General features: G+C 42.0%; 1 protein-coding gene and 2 non-coding genes across 3 annotated transcripts; 1 reads left to right on the plus strand and 2 right to left on the minus strand.

Moving 5' to 3' along the window:
• Positions 1-7086: 7086 nt before the first annotated feature.
• Positions 7087-7158, minus strand: trnat-cgu (transfer RNA threonine (anticodon CGU)). The gene has a single exon. It is a non-coding gene; the product is annotated as a tRNA-Thr (tRNA).
• A 794-nt stretch (positions 7159-7952) lies between these two features.
• trnai-uau (transfer RNA isoleucine (anticodon UAU)) lies at positions 7953-8046 on the plus strand. The gene is made up of 2 exons: positions 7953-7990; positions 8011-8046. It is a non-coding gene; the product is annotated as a tRNA-Ile (tRNA).
• Positions 8047-11245: 3199 nt separating this feature from the next.
• Positions 11246-11923, minus strand: LOC148808992 (uncharacterized). Its single transcript, XM_088909333.1, has one exon. The coding sequence runs from the start codon at positions 11921-11923 to the stop codon at positions 11246-11248; it is 678 nt and encodes a 225-aa protein (XP_088765459.1).
• Positions 11924-17855: the final 5932 nt, after the last annotated feature.

Consider the following 17855-nt stretch of genomic DNA (forward strand, 5'->3'; position numbering starts at 1 on the left):
GTGGCGCTTCTCCAGCAAAGCATTTCTCAGTTTTGTGAACTACTGGTGCTTTTAACAAAGTGATGTAAGGAGCTTGTCAGGATAGCCGAGTGGTCTAAGGTGTCACACTCAAAGACTCCTGTCTTTCCAATGCTTGGGTGTTCTGGTCTCTGAGTAGCAGTGTGGGTTCAAATCCCACTCCTGACAGCTGCTCTCTCTTCCCTCTCTTGCATTTTTCCCGTCTTGTTGTGCCCACTGACAATGACAGGAAGAGGAAAATGGAGAAACCAGTTTGAGGGCACATGATGGGCAGGGAAATGTTTCGTGAACACTTACACGTTATTAGCAGAAAGTCAAATAGGCTTCGATTTCTGCCTTAAAAACTGTTTGGGGTGCCTGTAATCGAGTAAAGATTTACGGCCAAGCTATGCATTAAAAGGTGAAAGACCGAAATATAAATCCAGAAGAAGATTTATTAAAACGCGCGTGTCCTCCCTCCATTATGACCTTCATACACTCCTCTTAACATTAAGCACTCCTCTTAACTCTTAGCAGAACATTAAAGCTTCACAGACAGAAGCAGTACGCCAGCACAACCGACATTAAAACACAGTACGATTTGCACTGACTGGAAAGTGATCTCAGCAGACGTTGTTCCCTGCATAACGCTAAAGGTGGCAAAGCGCATTTGGGTTGAGAGGACGCAATACAGCTTTTGTTTCCTGCCTTGATGTCAAGCTGACAAAGTATCTCTAAAAACTTTGCTTAGGTTCTCAAGAGACTGTCAAAACAAAATTCCACTGATTGCTTTCCAAGTCAGAAGAAAAAGGGTCACAGAAGCATCTGGCAGCGGTGGGATTCAAACCCACACCCCCAAAGAGACTGGAGCCTTAAGCTAGCACTTTATATAAAATATTCTTTACTCAGCAGCTTATTAAAAACAGCTCCCATGATGTTCAAACCGACACTGACACAGCTTTGTGTTCTGAAACTCTTTTTCTCGTGCTTTTATTTAATGTGGCACAATGCACTGGGATAGAGGTATTCTGTTCACAAACTAATAGCTTTTAAACCACAGCACCCACAATGCTGCAAGTAAGTGTTTTGCACACTAAGCAGGTCCTCTGACTTTTCCCAGCTTTGTTTTGGGTTGTGGAACCTTTATTTTTTTATGATTTTTTGAAGAGAACACTACAGGTAATACACTGGGACAGGTGGGTCGTCTTCATGGCTCAATAGCATTTCAAATACAACAGCCACACTGCTGAAACCAAGTGTTTTACACACCAGACAGGCCCCCAAACCGTTTTTATGATTTTCTGAAGGTTGACTGCTGAGGATAGGGATCCAATGCGGTGCCCTTGGTAGGGTTGGCGCGAGACGCAGGCGTAGTTGGAGTAAACAGGCAGGGGTCCGAGTCCGGGAAGGCGTAGTACAGGCGTAGGCACAGAATCGACAGGCGAAGGCGTAGTTGAGGGACTGGCAGGGGTCGGAGTCCGGGAAGGCGTAGAAGTTGCATCGGTGTGGATTCAGAAGGCAGAGGCGTAAACGAAGAGACAGGCTGGGGTCAGGATCAGAGAAAGCTTAAAACAGGCGAAGGTACAAAATCGAGTGGCTAAAGCGGTAGTCGGAAAAGCGGAGTCGAGGTCCAGGGGAGAAGTCGTAGTAAGGCAAAGGCGTAGTTAGTAGGTAAGCTCCGGGAGAGAATCTCAATCGTGAGCAATGACCGGGGGACAGATGAGGGTTTAAGTAGACGACTGATTGATGTGTGCACGTTTGGTATGGGGAGAGCTCGTGGGAATGCGGGAGCGCTTGCCTGCGTGAGGGAGATTCGTGACAGAACCAACAGAATCAACCTGAACTCATAGAAAAACAAGAATGCCCCCGAAACACCTGCACCCCCCTCCTGGACCACTCTGGTATCAACACCCCCAAACCCATCCATACCAGCTAACAAGACTCAGAATCGGTGCAACCCTTCAACCTGGACCAAGAGCAGGATGGGACAAGAACCTGAACCACACTACGTACACAAGTTTGTATTTTTTGGCTGAAGATGAAAATGTCTAACATAGATTGTTTTGGTTCTAGCAAACAATAATAATAGTTGTTAAAATCCAAACACACATAATGAGATCACTCTCTGTCAGTATGTGTAATATTCTGGGTCTGGGCTCCTCTGTATTTGGGCTAAAGAGAGTTCAACAACATTATTAAATGCACTGACATCATAATCTGACAAGAGACATTGTTTAGGGGAGACTTGACCACCCACTGTCCCCCTGGTATCGTGAAGCTCATTGTCCTTTAGCTTACCAAAACCAGAATCACTTGGGTTCATCAATCATTTGATAATTTTTCAGCATGGAATAAACCTATTACTTGTTCCTTGGAGACAATCTGCTGATAAGATATGATCACTATATTGACCATATACAAATTCTTGCATAAGGAATTCATATTTTGCATACACCGATCCCCCCGGAGTCCCAAGTGATTCTGGTTTTGGTGAACAGAATACCGCTATCCCAGTGCATTGTGCCACATTAAATAAAAGCACGAGAAAAAGAGTTTCAGAACACCTAGCTGTGTCAGTGTCGGTTTGAACATCATGGGAGCTGTTTTTAATAAGCTGCTGAGTAAAGAATATTTTAATCTTCCTGCTGTCAGTAGTATTGTGAATATAGTTGACCCTTACCTGAATGAAAACAGGACGTAAAGGAAGGGTTTCAGAAATCAAACAAAACTTTATTCCCGTGCTTACAGTCTGGGTAATTGGAGACTGCGCTGTTCTGTTTCGTATGGTCATATACGGGTTTTTCGCACGAAGCCGTATTGAACAGTATTTCTCGCGTTGTGAACGTGTGCACACAGCGGTACCCCGGGTTCCAGTTAGTGCGTAATTACGCATCGATGAAAAGCCGGAGGTTTAAAAAAAGATAATTAGCTCACTGATAGTTTGGTGTAAAGGCTGTGGAAATATCCACAAGTCGTGGTCTTTAAAATGCATTTGGTTTGAAGGCGTTCTGTGCTTCCATTGCGAAGATATCGACAAAAGAATATTCGTGCTTGGTCAAAAAAATGTCATAAAAACGAAAAAATAAAGGCTGAGAAAGCATTCACAATGTATTTTATACACAAAGGTAGTATTCTCGCAACTCTAAGAGGTTTCGTGTAAACGCTACAGGCGTGCCAAAATCGTTTTCGAACTTCAAGCTAACTTTACCCCGGTAAAGTGAATTTCCAGAACGCCATATTAAAGTCTCCCATCCGTTCGTTTCAAATACATGAATTAGATGAGTTCGGGTACTTTTCTGATGTATTTTAATAGTTTGGCACTGTGCCTTGTTAAATATGTCACAAGCAAAGTTTATCAACTTCACTTTCATGCGAGGTTTTGCGTGGATACAAAAACATTATATGATATCTATAACACACGTGAAGAGTGAATCTGAATTAATCAGAATGCCTCGCTGCACCAGAATTGTCAGAATACGTATTTTAAAAATACATGTGGTGCATCTGAAGACAGAATAAAACCCAGAAAAGGACGACAGACCATTAAACTGTCTGGTGATATTGCTGCATGGGGCGCAAGATCACAATAGAACACGTTATTGTAAAAAATGTTAACATTCGTGAATGAGAATTTTTTTTATTGTACCAAATGTCCGTTAAATAATGAATGACGTTTTTCAGACCATAAACACTATTATATGAAAAAAAAACATTTACTATATATGCATTTAACTTGCTTTTTTAAAAAACATTACAATACGGTAGATGAAAATTGTTGTTCACGCTCTTGTATTAAATATACTCTAGTCATGTGTCAGAAATAAAGTGTATAAAATTTGCTAAATCAAACAAAACACAAGCGCTACGAAAAAGAAAAAATGTGTTAATCCTGCAATTTTATCTCGTTGAAACGTTTTTTTTTTTCTCTGTGGCACTAACGGGCTAACGGTTAGGATTCCTGGTTTCCTGATTACATAGAAATGTGTCTCTCTTGCCTTACGATGTCCAAATGATCAGTTCAGTGTAGAAAAGAGCAACGTAAAACCCCGTCAGGCGTGCGAAACGTATAAATAAAAGAGATCGCTTTGTTTCTGCCCGCTTTCTCACTGAAGCCCTTTGGTGTGTTAATAGAAGGTTATAACCGCTACACTGCGCGATGTGGGGAGGGGTGACTTGCAAGCAGAGTTGACCTTTGAGAAAGGACTCGTCTCGGGAATATATTTCCACATTTTGAAGAGATTTTCTCCATTTCTGTAGCCTGATTTCCACTATTGCTAGAGAGCTGTAGAATCTGGAATCACCTATCCAGCTCTGGGAACAGTGTGTAGATGACAGGTTTGTGACTTTCTCATGAGCACGGTATATGAATCCATCAGATTAAAGAGACTGTGAGCATTTGAATAAAATTAACGATAGTCTGTCCCAGCTTGCCGCGATGGTATAGTGGTCAGTACTTTGTGCTGTGACCGCAATACCCGCGCTTTGAATCCGGGTGACAGCAGCCCAAGACAAGAGAGTTTCCTTCGTCTATGTTATTTCAGTGAAGGGGGGCATGCGTGTACAGCGAACGATCATCGAGTTGATGTGTTGCCCCATATAAGTAATGTGAACCAACACTGCTTTACAAAGGAGCACGGTCTGATCTTATAGTTGATAATCTGGAGACCAGACCGACCTCTTCTCTGACGAGAAGAAAATGACAGGAGCCGCAGTATTTAATATAAATAAGAAAATAATTTTCTGTGGCGCAACTAGTACCAAACACTTAATCTCGGGGTTGTGAATTCGAGCTCCACGCTGGTAAGAAATCATATAGGTTATGATAAATTTAAAAAGTAATATTATAAAACTTTCCCGATACCAGTTTGCAGGTGACATGTTCTTTATAAAAATAATCTTTAGTATGGGATCAATAACCGCGCCAGAACAAATATCGGAAAGAAATCGCCTGTAACTAAGGAATTTAAGTGAAGTAGAGACATAATCAGAAAACCTACATATAGGAAATGTTAGTTACTTTGTATGTGCTTTAGCGTTTTCTTTTATATACCGAAAAAAAAGTTCAAGGCGTTCTAGTCGCTGTACTCCTCGTAGATAATCTCAACGAAATCACAATACAGTACAGGACACGCAGTGAGGAGCTCACGCAACGAATAGTCTTGAACATGCCAAGCGTAAAGGCACACTGCACATCTGCGAAATATCACATCCTAGTTAAGTTACAGATTATAGACTGAAAGCTAGGAAGTCTCAGATCACTGTTTTTATTAAAGGTTCAAGCAAACCCGAATACCTTTGCAAGAGACATTTCAGAATCTCAGTTAAATCCAGTACGATTGCTGGATCCCTCTAATTCGGCTATATCACAGATCTGCAGTCCACGATTAGAATACTTTAGGTGCGTTGTGTAAGACATACCGCCCAGAGCATTTCTAAGACAGGAAAAACATTTTCGTTACGAAATGAGATATACTGTACGTAGAGTGAAATGGTCTGGTACGAGTCCTAAGTTTGAATAGTTCAAAATAGACGAAAAGGGGTAATTACAGACTCTTTCGAAATGTAAGAACATTAAAGCTGTGCGGACCTTATCTTGATTTACCTAGTTTAATCGTTTTCAGAAAGTGTAATTGTATTATTTTATGTACCCCTGACGATTCTACTGATGTTATAAGTGCTCTTGTTTATATTGAATCTATTTTGTTGTTCAAATAAAAAGTAAAAAAAAAAACTTTCCGGATGCGGCTGCTGTAAAAATAAAATGACATCAAAGGCGTTGTACGTAGAGTTCTGAAGCCTGCTCCACAGAAGAACTAGCTGAGATGAAAAGTTCAATATTCTACTGAGAGGGCTATTCCCGTCAACTCAGTTTCTTTCTGAAACAACGTTTTTCAAGAAAAACTTACACTTACGCAAAATTTGAAATAAAATACTTGCTTAAAAGTGCAGATTATTTTTTTCCCAAAAACTGTAAAAGGAGAAAACCGACCCGTTGGAGTCTCTGTCGTACCATTGCTCAGTGCGGTCAGGTCGGGACTAAAATGATAGTAAGGTGCTGTTTCAAGCACATCTAGGCACGCCTTTCTCACTATTCCATCGTGAACATCATCTAGAGAAAAAGTGGCATGTAATGTTTAATACATTATTGACCTTATTAATAATTTGAGGGAATACAAATGCTTTGCATGTATCGAATTACAGCACGTAACAACTGACTACCTGAGTCGATATCACCGGGCAATTTCCAATAACGACCAACATCAGAAACTTCAAGAAAAATAAGATTCCATATCTTGGAATGTAGGGCGGGAGAATTCATTTATACTCCTGTTGCATCTTGAGCTAAACTTTTTTTTAAAATATGACGCAGATTTGCTCAAGATACTTGTAATCCCCTTAAAGAGAGTTTTCATGAAAACGTACATCGGCTAGCTCTCCACTGTTAATTGACAGAACTTTTGAAGAAACTGTTCTTATATAAGCAACATACAAATTACACATCTTAATGAACATGAAGGGAAATCTATGGAAGCCCGTTTCCGCCAGGGAGTAAAAAAAAAACGCGCTATGGTATCTCATTGTCTGTCCTTTTTTACTTAAAAAAGGTCTTCTTTAGCTCAGCTAATAAGACCTGGGTTCGAGCCAATGCAGTGAGGCACGAACTAGGGTGGGAGCGGCGAAGGCACAAGCCCTAGAACCCGAATCCGTTACAATAACAAAAGGACAGACAATGAAATATGGGCTATTTCGAAGTCGCAAATGTGAGATATAAAGTCGGAATTCTGAGTTGCTAAGTCGGAATTCTGACTTACTAAGTCGGAATTCTGAGATACCATAGCGTGTTTTTTTTTTACTCCCTGGCGGAAACGGGCTTCCATAGAAATCCGGGTTGTGAATAACAACTGTCACTACACACGATTGAGTTCTTGAGGCTGGCACCTAAGACCACTCAGCCATCCTGACAAGCAGTGGAGGATGCCCGTTGCTTTGTCAAAGGATTATTAACTACTACTGACAGTTCTTTTCTTATTATTACAGAAATTTCTACATTGCAAGACAATTGACGATTTAGATAAAGGTAAGTAAACCAGGCACGGACGGGGCTTGAACCCGCGCTCTTCGGTTTACGAGACCGACGCCTTACCACTTGGCCACCGCGCCCACAGTTTAATTTTCTTTCCCATCAAGACTAATATATTTTGAAAATAAATAAAAAAAATCTTTGTGCACAAATTGCAATGGCAGGAGTAAAACAAATATGATTATGATGTACAGTAATTGTTCACTTAGTGAAATACTTTTTTTGGCCCACTGAATATAGTTCTTCTGTGGAGCTGGCTTCAGACTCTGCTTATAGCGCCCGTCAAATAAAATAGATATTTTATTTTTACAGGAAGACGCATTCCGAAATGTATCTCTGCAGTTTTAGAAAAGTTTTGAATGGCATATTTTATACAACGCACAAACCGTATTCTAATTGCAGACTGCAGATCTGTGCAGCAATCGTACTACATTTCACTGTGATTCTGAAATACTTCGAGAAAAGATTCAGGTTTCCTTGAACTTTTAATAAAAAACGACTTCGCTTTCAATCTCTGATGTCACTGTAAACTCGGACGTGATGTTCCGCAGATGTGCAGTGTGCCTTCTTGTCTTATTCAAGTTTACTGGATTTTTGAAACGAAAATACAAACTGGACAGTTTCAGACAGATGAAGACTCATAAATGTCACTACAAATGACAAATTTGTAGTGTAAATCCGCCGGGCTGATTTACCTGTCTGACCATCTCTCTCCTCCCTCTTTTGCAGTGAGCACTATTTTTTCATTTTCTTCCCTTGTAGTTTCCTCGCTCTTTTACTGTCCCTTTCTCCCACGGAGAGACGGAAAACATGCCGAAATCGTTTTCACTGTGTTTGTGCAACGTCAGTGTGTGAAGGGAAAGCAATGTACGCAGCTCCAGTGGCGCAATCGGTCAGCGCGCGGTACTTATACAGCAGTGCACAGCGGAGTCATGCCGAGGTTGTGAGTTCGAGCCTCACCTGGAGCAGTGTAGCCTGCCTTTAGCTACTGAAAGCAACTGTCCACTTTAGTTACTGCTACTTATAGGTCGTCCTTAACACCTTATCTAACGGGATTGTAGCCTGTTAGGTATTTGCTGGAGACCCGGTCTAAATTAACATCAAAGGAACAGGTAAAGGTTTATTCCACGTCACACCCGAAGAAGGGTCCACGTTGTGTTTCCTTCTCTTTTCAGCGTGGAATAAACCTATACTTTTTCCTTTGCAGCTGATGCAGGTCACTACTTAATTTCCCATCAGCTGTGGACCCCCTGCTGGTCTCTACACAGATAGATGAGAGATATCTTCTTAGCCGAGAGGTCTACTGGGACTAAGGGAGCACGATGGGGTACCGAAGACTTGAAAAAGCTCTCGCATTAGATTCTGTTTTTGTTGTTTCCCAGATTTGTTTTTAATGTTATTTTTGTTTTGAAGTTGTTCCGTTAAGTATTTTTTTATTTTATTTTCTGTAGTCGTTAGACTACTACAGTGATTTACCGAGGTTCCCGGAAGGCTTCTTGCATTGTGGTTGTTGTGTTTTTGGGTTACAAGTATTTTTTTTTCTATTGATAGGACCCCACGCATTACTGTGGGACTAGTTAACTTAAGTTCTTACATTGTACCTGAAATTACCACATAAACTACTACTCTGTTTTTCCTTTTTTTTTTAATAAAGGCACAAATGATGTTTTTTTTTTTCTTGTGGCTGATTGGCAATGTCCCTACAACGGGTCATTGCTACGAACCTGGCTGCTGAAATTTGTCAGCAGCTCTGTACTAAACCTGTTCTCAACTGCAACAAACCTAAAATAACATCTGCTGCCCATTAGATCTTACTGATGTAGGAGACTAACTTAAACCACCTCTTCACAGGGTTTAAGTAACTCAGTAGTGGAACAGTCGATCGCTTTTGAACTGTTCTGAATGTAGTGGAAATAATATGGTCACAAAGTAACGAACATACAGTATTCACCACTCGCTTGAAATATTTAGCTAAAATTGTTTTCTAGACACCACAACTATTCACAATGAATTTGATCAGTACATGTCTTTATTAATAAAAGTGTAATTTATTAATAACTAAGATTAATGTAAACCTTTATTAGTAGCTGTATTACCGGTTAATCTGATGAGAATTCAGAACACGAGTCTCTCGCTCAGTAAACACGCTTTATCGTTTACTGAGCTTTCGATGAACGTCTAAGTGAAAGACAAATTTACTATTTTCACTTTTTGTTTAAAGAACACTTTTATCACATATTCTGCACTCCCGATGGTGTTTAACGGTGCTCTTTTCTACACGCCTGATTTGAGGATCCCCAGCTAAAATATTTTTTACTTATCAGGCTGGATTTGAGCGTCTTTACAGAGAGCTGATTTGGAAGCCTCACATATGCAAATGGTGACACTTTATCTTCGCTCCACATAAGAAACTCATAAATCTTTGAATGCTTTCCTCTTCACCTGCAGCACTAGCATTTGTCTACAGTTTGTGGCATCTTTTCAACACAATATATTTCACCATGGACTGAAAGATCAAATGGTTTTGGCAAAAGATAAGGAGATCTCCTGGCCTGTAAGGGATCAAACCCACAACTCTGGAGTTATTAGAACGACAATCGATCCAACTGAGCTACCTGACCACGTACATGTGAGGCTCTCTGTGCAGCATAAAATTTAATTTAGAGAATTATTTTTCCCTCTGAATTTAAACCCTCACAATTATGTGTACTGGCTTTCTGGAAGTGGTGGATATGATGAAAAAGAGATCAGCCTCTGTGATGCAATATCAAGTGACACTGATCTTCTGTTATACCGTTCCCTGCTGCATTTTAACCTATTGGGGAAATACTGGTATCCATGCATGTAAGGTTTCCTCCTTGTCAAATTATTTTCAAGCACATTTTTGTTGTTGAAAATAAACCTTGTGGATTTACATGTTGTGTCCCTCTTCTGTTAGTATCACCCAAATTGATACATTGTGCTCTGGCGATTCTTCAGATCATACCATTTTGTACAATACTGTATCAGTATTGTAGAACTCATATCATTAAAGAAAATAAGGCTTTTTTTGTATATTTTATTATAATTGTATTTATATGTGGAAATATGTTATTTTAATATCGACATGTACATTTGAAAAATTATTTCCCCCCCTAAAAGCAGGCAGCCTAACATTTTCAGCTGACAAAAAATTAGATGAATTTTTAAAGATCCAGACTGAAAGTTTACAAAATATTGTTTTACACTATATGCTGCTGTTTTGGAAGTATACTTATTTTACAGGTGCAACTGTGGTTAACATTGCTGCCATGCAGTGCTGGAGCTCTGTGTTTATTTCCTGACCTGTTGTTCTATCTGAGTGGAGTTTGTATGTTCTCCCCATGTTTGTTTGGAGTTTCCGCCAGGTGCTGCAGTTTCCTCCCACAGTCCAAAAACATTGTGATATCATTTTAGGAAGTGAATTTCATGATCATAAGTTTTCTAATGTCATTTTGTCACACCTGTCAAAGTGTGAATTGTTTGAACTTTCATCTTTCCTGTCATGTGAACCCAGATGCCTTTGTAACAATCTGTAGTTAATATTTCTGCAGTTTTAAGTGAGGTAGCGATGCTGTATATTTCGACAAGCCGTCCCTTCTTGCAGGACGAGGACCCTTAATTTCTCTTGATTTGTAGGGAAATGTAAATAACAGTCAGAATGTCTCATGTTGTGTCTGGATTTGTCCACAGTGGCTTTTCTCCTTTGTGTGGTCCAATGTATACATATTGATAACAAACATTTAAGTTTCCCTTTCCATTGGGGTTGATATTTTCATTGTGAGTTGCCAAGAGCTCCTTCATTTTTAATTGATAGTTTTACAGGATAGTTGGTACAGGGTGTACTCCTGCATCTTATTTATAATAACTCACCTGACAGAGTCTGGACTCTGGGGCACACTCTTTTTCCAAAACTCTCCTCCTCTCCATCTTCTCCTTCAATTGTTGCTTCTCCAAAACTCTCCTCCTTTCCTCTTCCTTCTTCATCTGTTTCTTTACCTCCTTTTCACAAACTCTCCTCCTCTCCTTCTCCTCTTTTGCTTGTTTCTTCTCCTGCTTCTCCAACAGTTTCCTCCTCTCCTTCTTCCTCTTTGCTTGTTGCCTCTCCTCCTCTTCCCAAAATCTCCTTCTCTCCTTTTCCTCCTTTGCTCATTTCTTATTCTCCTCCATGAGCTGATTCCTCCTCTCCTCCTCCTGAGCTCGCCTCCATTCCTCCTTCTCCTTCTGCCTCCTCTCCTCCTCCTGCTGCAGGGGTTTCTCCAGCCCCCGAACGTAGGCCTTCCACCTCTTCTGCTCCTTCTTCTCCCATCTCACCTCCTGCTTCTGCTGCTCCCTCCTGTTCTCCTCCGCCTCCTGGGCACGTCTCCGCTCCTCCTTGTTCACGGTCCTCCTAATTGCATCTGCTGCCTTGGTGCATCTCCTCTCCTGCTTCTCCTCAGTCTTCCTCCTCTGCTCCTCCTCCTTCTTCCGTCTCCTCTTCTCCTTCTCCAGCATCTGCCTCCTGTCCTCTCCCTCCTTCTCCCATCTTCTCTCCTGTTTCTCAAACACCTTCCTCCTCTTCTCCTCCACCTTCATCCTCTCCTCCTCCAGCTTCCTCCTCTCCTTCTCCTCCTGCACCTCCTGTCTCCGATCCATCAACCACCCTTCCTGCTTCTGCCTCCTCTCCTCATCCCGCTCCTGGGTGTTCAGGGACCGGTGCCTCCCGACCCGGACACTCCTGACTTTCTCCACTGGTGCCGTTGTCCTCTTGCCCCCTTGCGGCTCTTTCCATCTCTTCAGCTCTGTAGTGTTGCTCTTATCCTCATCGACCCCGGAACAGCACAGCATCTTGGTGATGGAATGGGAGGAGCTGACCTGCTTTGAGAGAGAGGAGTTAATATAGACACACTGACTGGACACTCCAGTACATTAACACTGCACCAAGAGAGAGAGGAGTTAATACAGACACACTGACTGGACACTACAGTAAAGGTTCACTCCTCACCTCTCCTAGAATCACAGGAGCTACAGGGTCCTCTAGGTGTCTCAGCACCTGTGCTCTGACTTTCAGCAACTCTGGAGGCCTGTCTTCAGGACTTGGACCTTCCTGACTCTCCTGATTCCTCTGCCTCTTCTTCCTCTTTTTCTTAGTCTCCTACACCTCAGTCTTCTCCTGGGAGGTGATGGGAGGGAGGTGAGGGAGGGGTCTGGGGACAGGTAGCTGGCTGGGTAGTGACCTGGGGCGGGTCAGTGTCAGGATTGGAAGAGGTGGACATGTTGTCCTCTTCATCTTTTTCAGGGCTGACTTGGAAAGCACGCCTCTTTGCACCTGGACACTGAAGGCAGACACAGGTCTTTGCTGCTGGGGTCAGTTCTTGACTTCTTATTCTTAATATACCCTCAATATATGCATTGTGACTGTAATAAGATCCTGTACAGGTGAGTCTGTACAGTGTGTCCAATAAGAATCTGTACAGTTGACTCTACTCAAGGACAGAGGTTCTGTTCGCTTCTCACCTGTCTCAGAAGCTCAGGAGCTCTGACGCTCCTTAGAGGAGGGAACTCATCTGGGAGTTGATGGGGGCAGCATGGCGCAGTCACTAGGGGTTTCTCTGAGTTCAGCGGGGTCACAGGTGATCGAAGTGGGAGGGCCCAGGGGCGCCAAGATCCAGGAGAGAGAGGGATGGACAGCTTGGTTTCTTCAACAGCCTCACCAACCTGGATCATGCGTCTCCTGGGCTGTGGAGACTGAAGACACACAGAAGACTTTTCTGTTCCTGCTGAGGCCTGCAACAGGTCAGACTGTCTAAGACAACTACAAAGAGAAAAAATAAACCTGCTATTCACAGACCTCAGCTACAGGGATTCCCAGGTACTTCTGCAGGATGAGGTTGACGTTGACGTCGGCTGCAGACTGGCGAAGCACTTGTCCACCTCAGAGAAGTCACACCTGACTTTCGTGTTTTCAAAGTAGGACTTCAGTGTCTCCTTCGCCTCCTCGTAGTCATCCTGCTTCTTGATTCTTGTGCCCTGGAAGGGAAAATCCCAGGAAAATATGAAGAGAGATTCAGGCAAGATGTCCTGACAATGTCTGCTGCCGTCAAACCAAACCTCCATTATCAGAGCTCCCATTGTGTAGCCTGTTGTCTTCACTGTTTTAATTTTGGGATTTGGTATAATATCTTATAATATCCTCCGTGAAACTTTACTAACTCAGTACCAACTCCTGTACCAGAGAGAGAGAACAAAGACAGTGAATCATCATCATCATACCTCCACAGTGCCAGACAGGAGATGCAACTTAGGGGTGGAACTGTGGTATTTCTAAAGCCAAAAGAGAAGGGGGGGGGTCACCACAATGTTGATAGAGCCAATAGAGAGAGAGAGAGATACACCCCACTGTTAATAGAGCCAATAGAGAGAGGGGAAGTCTCCCCACTGTTAATAGAGCCAATAGAGAGAGGGGGAGTAACCCCACGTTGCCATCGATGACCAAGAGTCTCACCGCTCACTCTGTGATGCCCCCTAGTGTTGATCTGTAAGCGGTCTGTCTTTCAGCCACCCACTTGAAATAGAGTCCCAGCCCAGCTCCTGTCTCTCTCCGCTGGGAGATTTCCAGGTTGAGTGGGGTGACGCAGGTATCTTGGAAAGCTGAGGGGGTCAGGAGAATCGCCCCAGCCCCTGTACCGCCCTGATACCACAGTGTGAGCTGGACAAGGGGGAGGGGTTTCAGGGACTCACCAATCCCACATATGCTGCCTCCGATCCAAACTTGGCCAGGACCACATCGTACAACTCCAGGCAGTCCAGCTGGATGGAAGACATCGCATTCTGATCCCAGGTCTGTATCCAGCTCTCCTCAACCTAGAGCAGCCCCTCCAGTTCGACCCGCAGGCCCTCCCTGAGCCACCACAGGGCAGCCAGGGTCTTACCTACACTCTAACCTACAGTTACACTATAACTAACACTTACACAAATACTGCTAATATTACAACAGTAACACTGCAATTAAGGCTTATAGTTTCATTATTACTAACAATAACACAAACTTAGTAGTACACTAATAATACCAATAATAACAGTAATGCTATCAAAAGAACTAACATGACAATGAGTGTTAATATTCTGACACTAACACTATGATTATCACTAATATTAACATGAATACTAGCATTAAAACTAAAATTAAAAGTAGCTCTATCATCACTTATTCTCACATGAATACTAGTATTCAGTAGTGCTATCATCATTAATACTCACATAGACACACAGACACTACACATACAGACACACACCCACACACATCACACACTCACAAACACCCACACACTCACACATATCCACACACTCACAGACACCACATACGCTAATAGTGATAAAAACACAGCACTCACAGATTTCTGTTCATTGGTCTGGACTCTAGAAAGTTCTAAAGTGCTCTAGAAATTCGCAAGCGACTCTGGACCTCAACACCTGTTGATGGGTCACTTCTGTCAGACACAGCATTGGAGCCCAAGCCCACCTACACACACATTTACACACACACTGACAGATATACACCCACAAACTCACACATATTATGACACACTGACAGAGACACAACCACACACTCACACACATTCACACACTGACAACCACACACTCACACACATTCATACAGACACTACACACACTCACAGATACACACTCACAGACACACATTCACAGACACACACATAGACACAACACACACTCACAGGCACCACACACATTTATACACACAATCAGACACTCACACACATACTCGCACACATTCACAGATACACACAATAGACACTACTAATACTTACAGACACACACCCACACACTGATAGACACCACATACTTGCAGACACACACCCACACACTAACAGACACACACGTACACAATGACAGATATATCACACTGACAGACACACATTCACACACTGACAAACACCACACACTCACAAACACCACAAACTCACAGACACACTCTACATACACTAATAACCACAAATACACTATAACTAACACTAACACAAATACCACTAATATTACAACACTAACACTATCACTACGACTAACACTATCAATATCCCTAACAGTGATACAAACTACTACTACACTACTAATACTAATAATAACAGTAATGTTATCACTAAAACTAACATGACCACTAGTGTAAATAATCTAACAGTAAATCTATAATTTGCACTAATATTAACATGAATACTAGCATTAAAACTAAAATTAAAAGACTTACACTATCATTATGACTAACACTGACACAAACTACTTATAATAACAGTAATGCTATCACTAAAACTAACACTACTGCTACTGTTAATACTGTAACAGTAACACTATAATTAAATTTAATATTAACATTAATATGACCATTAAAACTAAAACTATCAGTAGTGCTATCATCATTCTCACATGAATACTAGCATTAATATTAATACTACCAGTTGTACTCTCACTAATATTAACATAAATACACTAGCATTAGTATTAGTTGCTGTCTGTGACATCACACCACTCTTTATGACCTAGCCAGGCACAGTGACGTGCCGCGTGTCGCCATGGTTACCATACTTATGATTTGTAAACAAATGGAAAATGCATTTAAACTGTTACTTACACAAATTTATTAACTTTGAATATATTTTTCTAGCTCTCAGATACAATTCCTAAATAATAATTTGAATGAATAATTCTTTAATTTCGGATTGAACATTATTAACACAAAATGCACTATGTTAATTAATCGATATTGACTCTATTCTAGATTTTAAAATGGGTCAAGAACGGGAAAAGAATCAGTGCTCACTAATCAGTGAAGTTAATCGATTTTTCTACTGTTCTTTAGTTGAATTAATTGCTTGTCGATAGATAAGTGATCAATAACTCTCCTCCGTGCGCTCTTCGCTTCTTCCGCGGTCTCGCTCTCTGATCCCGGCGCTATGGCTGGTGTCTGTGACGTCACAGCGCTCTTTCTGACAGAGCAGAGCGCGTCTCGGCTGGAGGAGACTCCTGTCCGGAGCCTGGGGGGCTTTTCTTATAGATATAACATCTCCCCCCAAAAAACACAGGCTGTTAAGAGAAGCGATTCATAACAGCAGGAGGAGAAGAATGACATACTGAGGAATGAAATTCATTAAACAGAAAAAAAATGTTTACTTCACAGACTAATGCGTTATAAAGCATACTCCTGTGGAGCAGAAGAGAAAGAGCACAGGTCTCTATAATAAGCGCTTTTAAGCGTTTTACACGAATCTCCACAGAATAGAAGCCAGGAGGATCAGACTCCTGATCCTGGAGGTTGAAGAGCATCTCTTGGTTTTATTTCCACTCGAGCTCTCAGTTCCTCAGCTTGATTATTTAACTAGCTGTATAACTGTTATCAGACTCTCTTTAACTTTATATTTATAAGACTCCCCATGAGAGACGTGTGGGAGATGCTGAATTCCAGGGCTGGTGTGGAATCACACACAGACAGGTCTTCTGTGTGATCTGAGTCCCACTGCTCAGAGCTACAGACTGGTCAACTAGTCACTATTGTAGACACGACCATCAGTCTGCTGCTGCTGATAATCATATTATACTCATAAGAGTGGCAATACTGCTGTTCATTAAATAAGTAAAAATAATAATAAGAGATAATCACATATTGCTCAATTGTCAGTCAAACACTTCTGACAGATGCTTGGAGGCTGACTTACAGTAAAAATAATGAATCACTACAGTAATACTGAAGGGCTGGAGGTCCTGGAAAGGGTTAATAGAAGCTTCTTGCTTCTGACCTGGAACAGAGCCCACAGCTGCCAGATCAGTGACCCCTGAGCCCAGTTCACAGAGAGGGGAACCAGCCACAGCCTCACAGTACAGCCTGGCTTCCTGTGCTGGAGGAGCTCAGAAGAGCACAAACCACAGACTCACTGCAGAGTCTGACCTGCAGCTCCAGTGAAGCTCTGTCTAATATCACCGCTTTTAGGCTGTGTAAACAAGGAAAGATTTTTAAAAGAAATCATCATATCATTGCTTTTTCAGACTGACTCTTGCACTTATGCTCCTGCTGCTGCAGTTATTATGGTGAGGCTGTAACACAGGAGCTCTGCTATATTGAACAGGAAAGTTTAAATACAGCATAACTACTAATACTACTACAGCTATTACTACAACTACTCCTGCCACTGATACTACTGCTACCTACTATTACTATTTATACCTACTACTAATATTTTACTGCTCCTCCTACTGCTACTGCTACTACTACCGATAAGAATAAGGAGGATGAGCTGAGCTGTGTCCTCACTCTGTTCAGACTGGGGGTGTATCAGTGTATAAGTATTAGTTCAGCTCCACTGTGCTGTTAGAGAGTCTCAGTCTCTTCCTCACAGTCAGCTCCACTCAGAGAGACTGGGGCCACAGCTGAAGGGGCTGGAACATCTGTGTGGACTGGAGCTGCACAGGGACAGACTCAGAGTCTGAGGGACTCAACTGGAAGAGCTGCTGTCCACCAGGCTCAGTACAGAGGGGACAGTCACTGCTGGGCTTTTCTTTCTTTTTCATTTAAATTATTTGGCTCTGTTCACATCCACAGGACACCCAGTTCTTATTCAGTCCACCTTGTTTCTGTATTCCTGGGCTGACCTGAGTGACCTCACTGCCACAGTGGAAGAAACAGTGATGTGGCTCTGATATATATGGAGAAGACTGAAAGGGCCCTGTCTGATTTGTTTTATTTGTTATTGGTTTTATTTCCACCCGGCACTCA

Source organism: Atractosteus spatula, unplaced genomic scaffold (assembly GCF_055471065.1).
Source record: "Atractosteus spatula isolate fAtrSpa1 unplaced genomic scaffold, fAtrSpa1.hap1 Scaffold_18, whole genome shotgun sequence".
Classification (NCBI taxonomy): Eukaryota; Metazoa; Chordata; class Actinopteri; order Semionotiformes; family Lepisosteidae; genus Atractosteus; species Atractosteus spatula.

Bases quoted from the DNA above. Each gene is read 5' to 3' on its own strand.
- LOC148808992 (XM_088909333.1), bottom strand. From the start codon at position 11,923: ATGCTGTGCTGTTCCGGGGTCGATGAGGATAAGAGCAACACTACAGAG.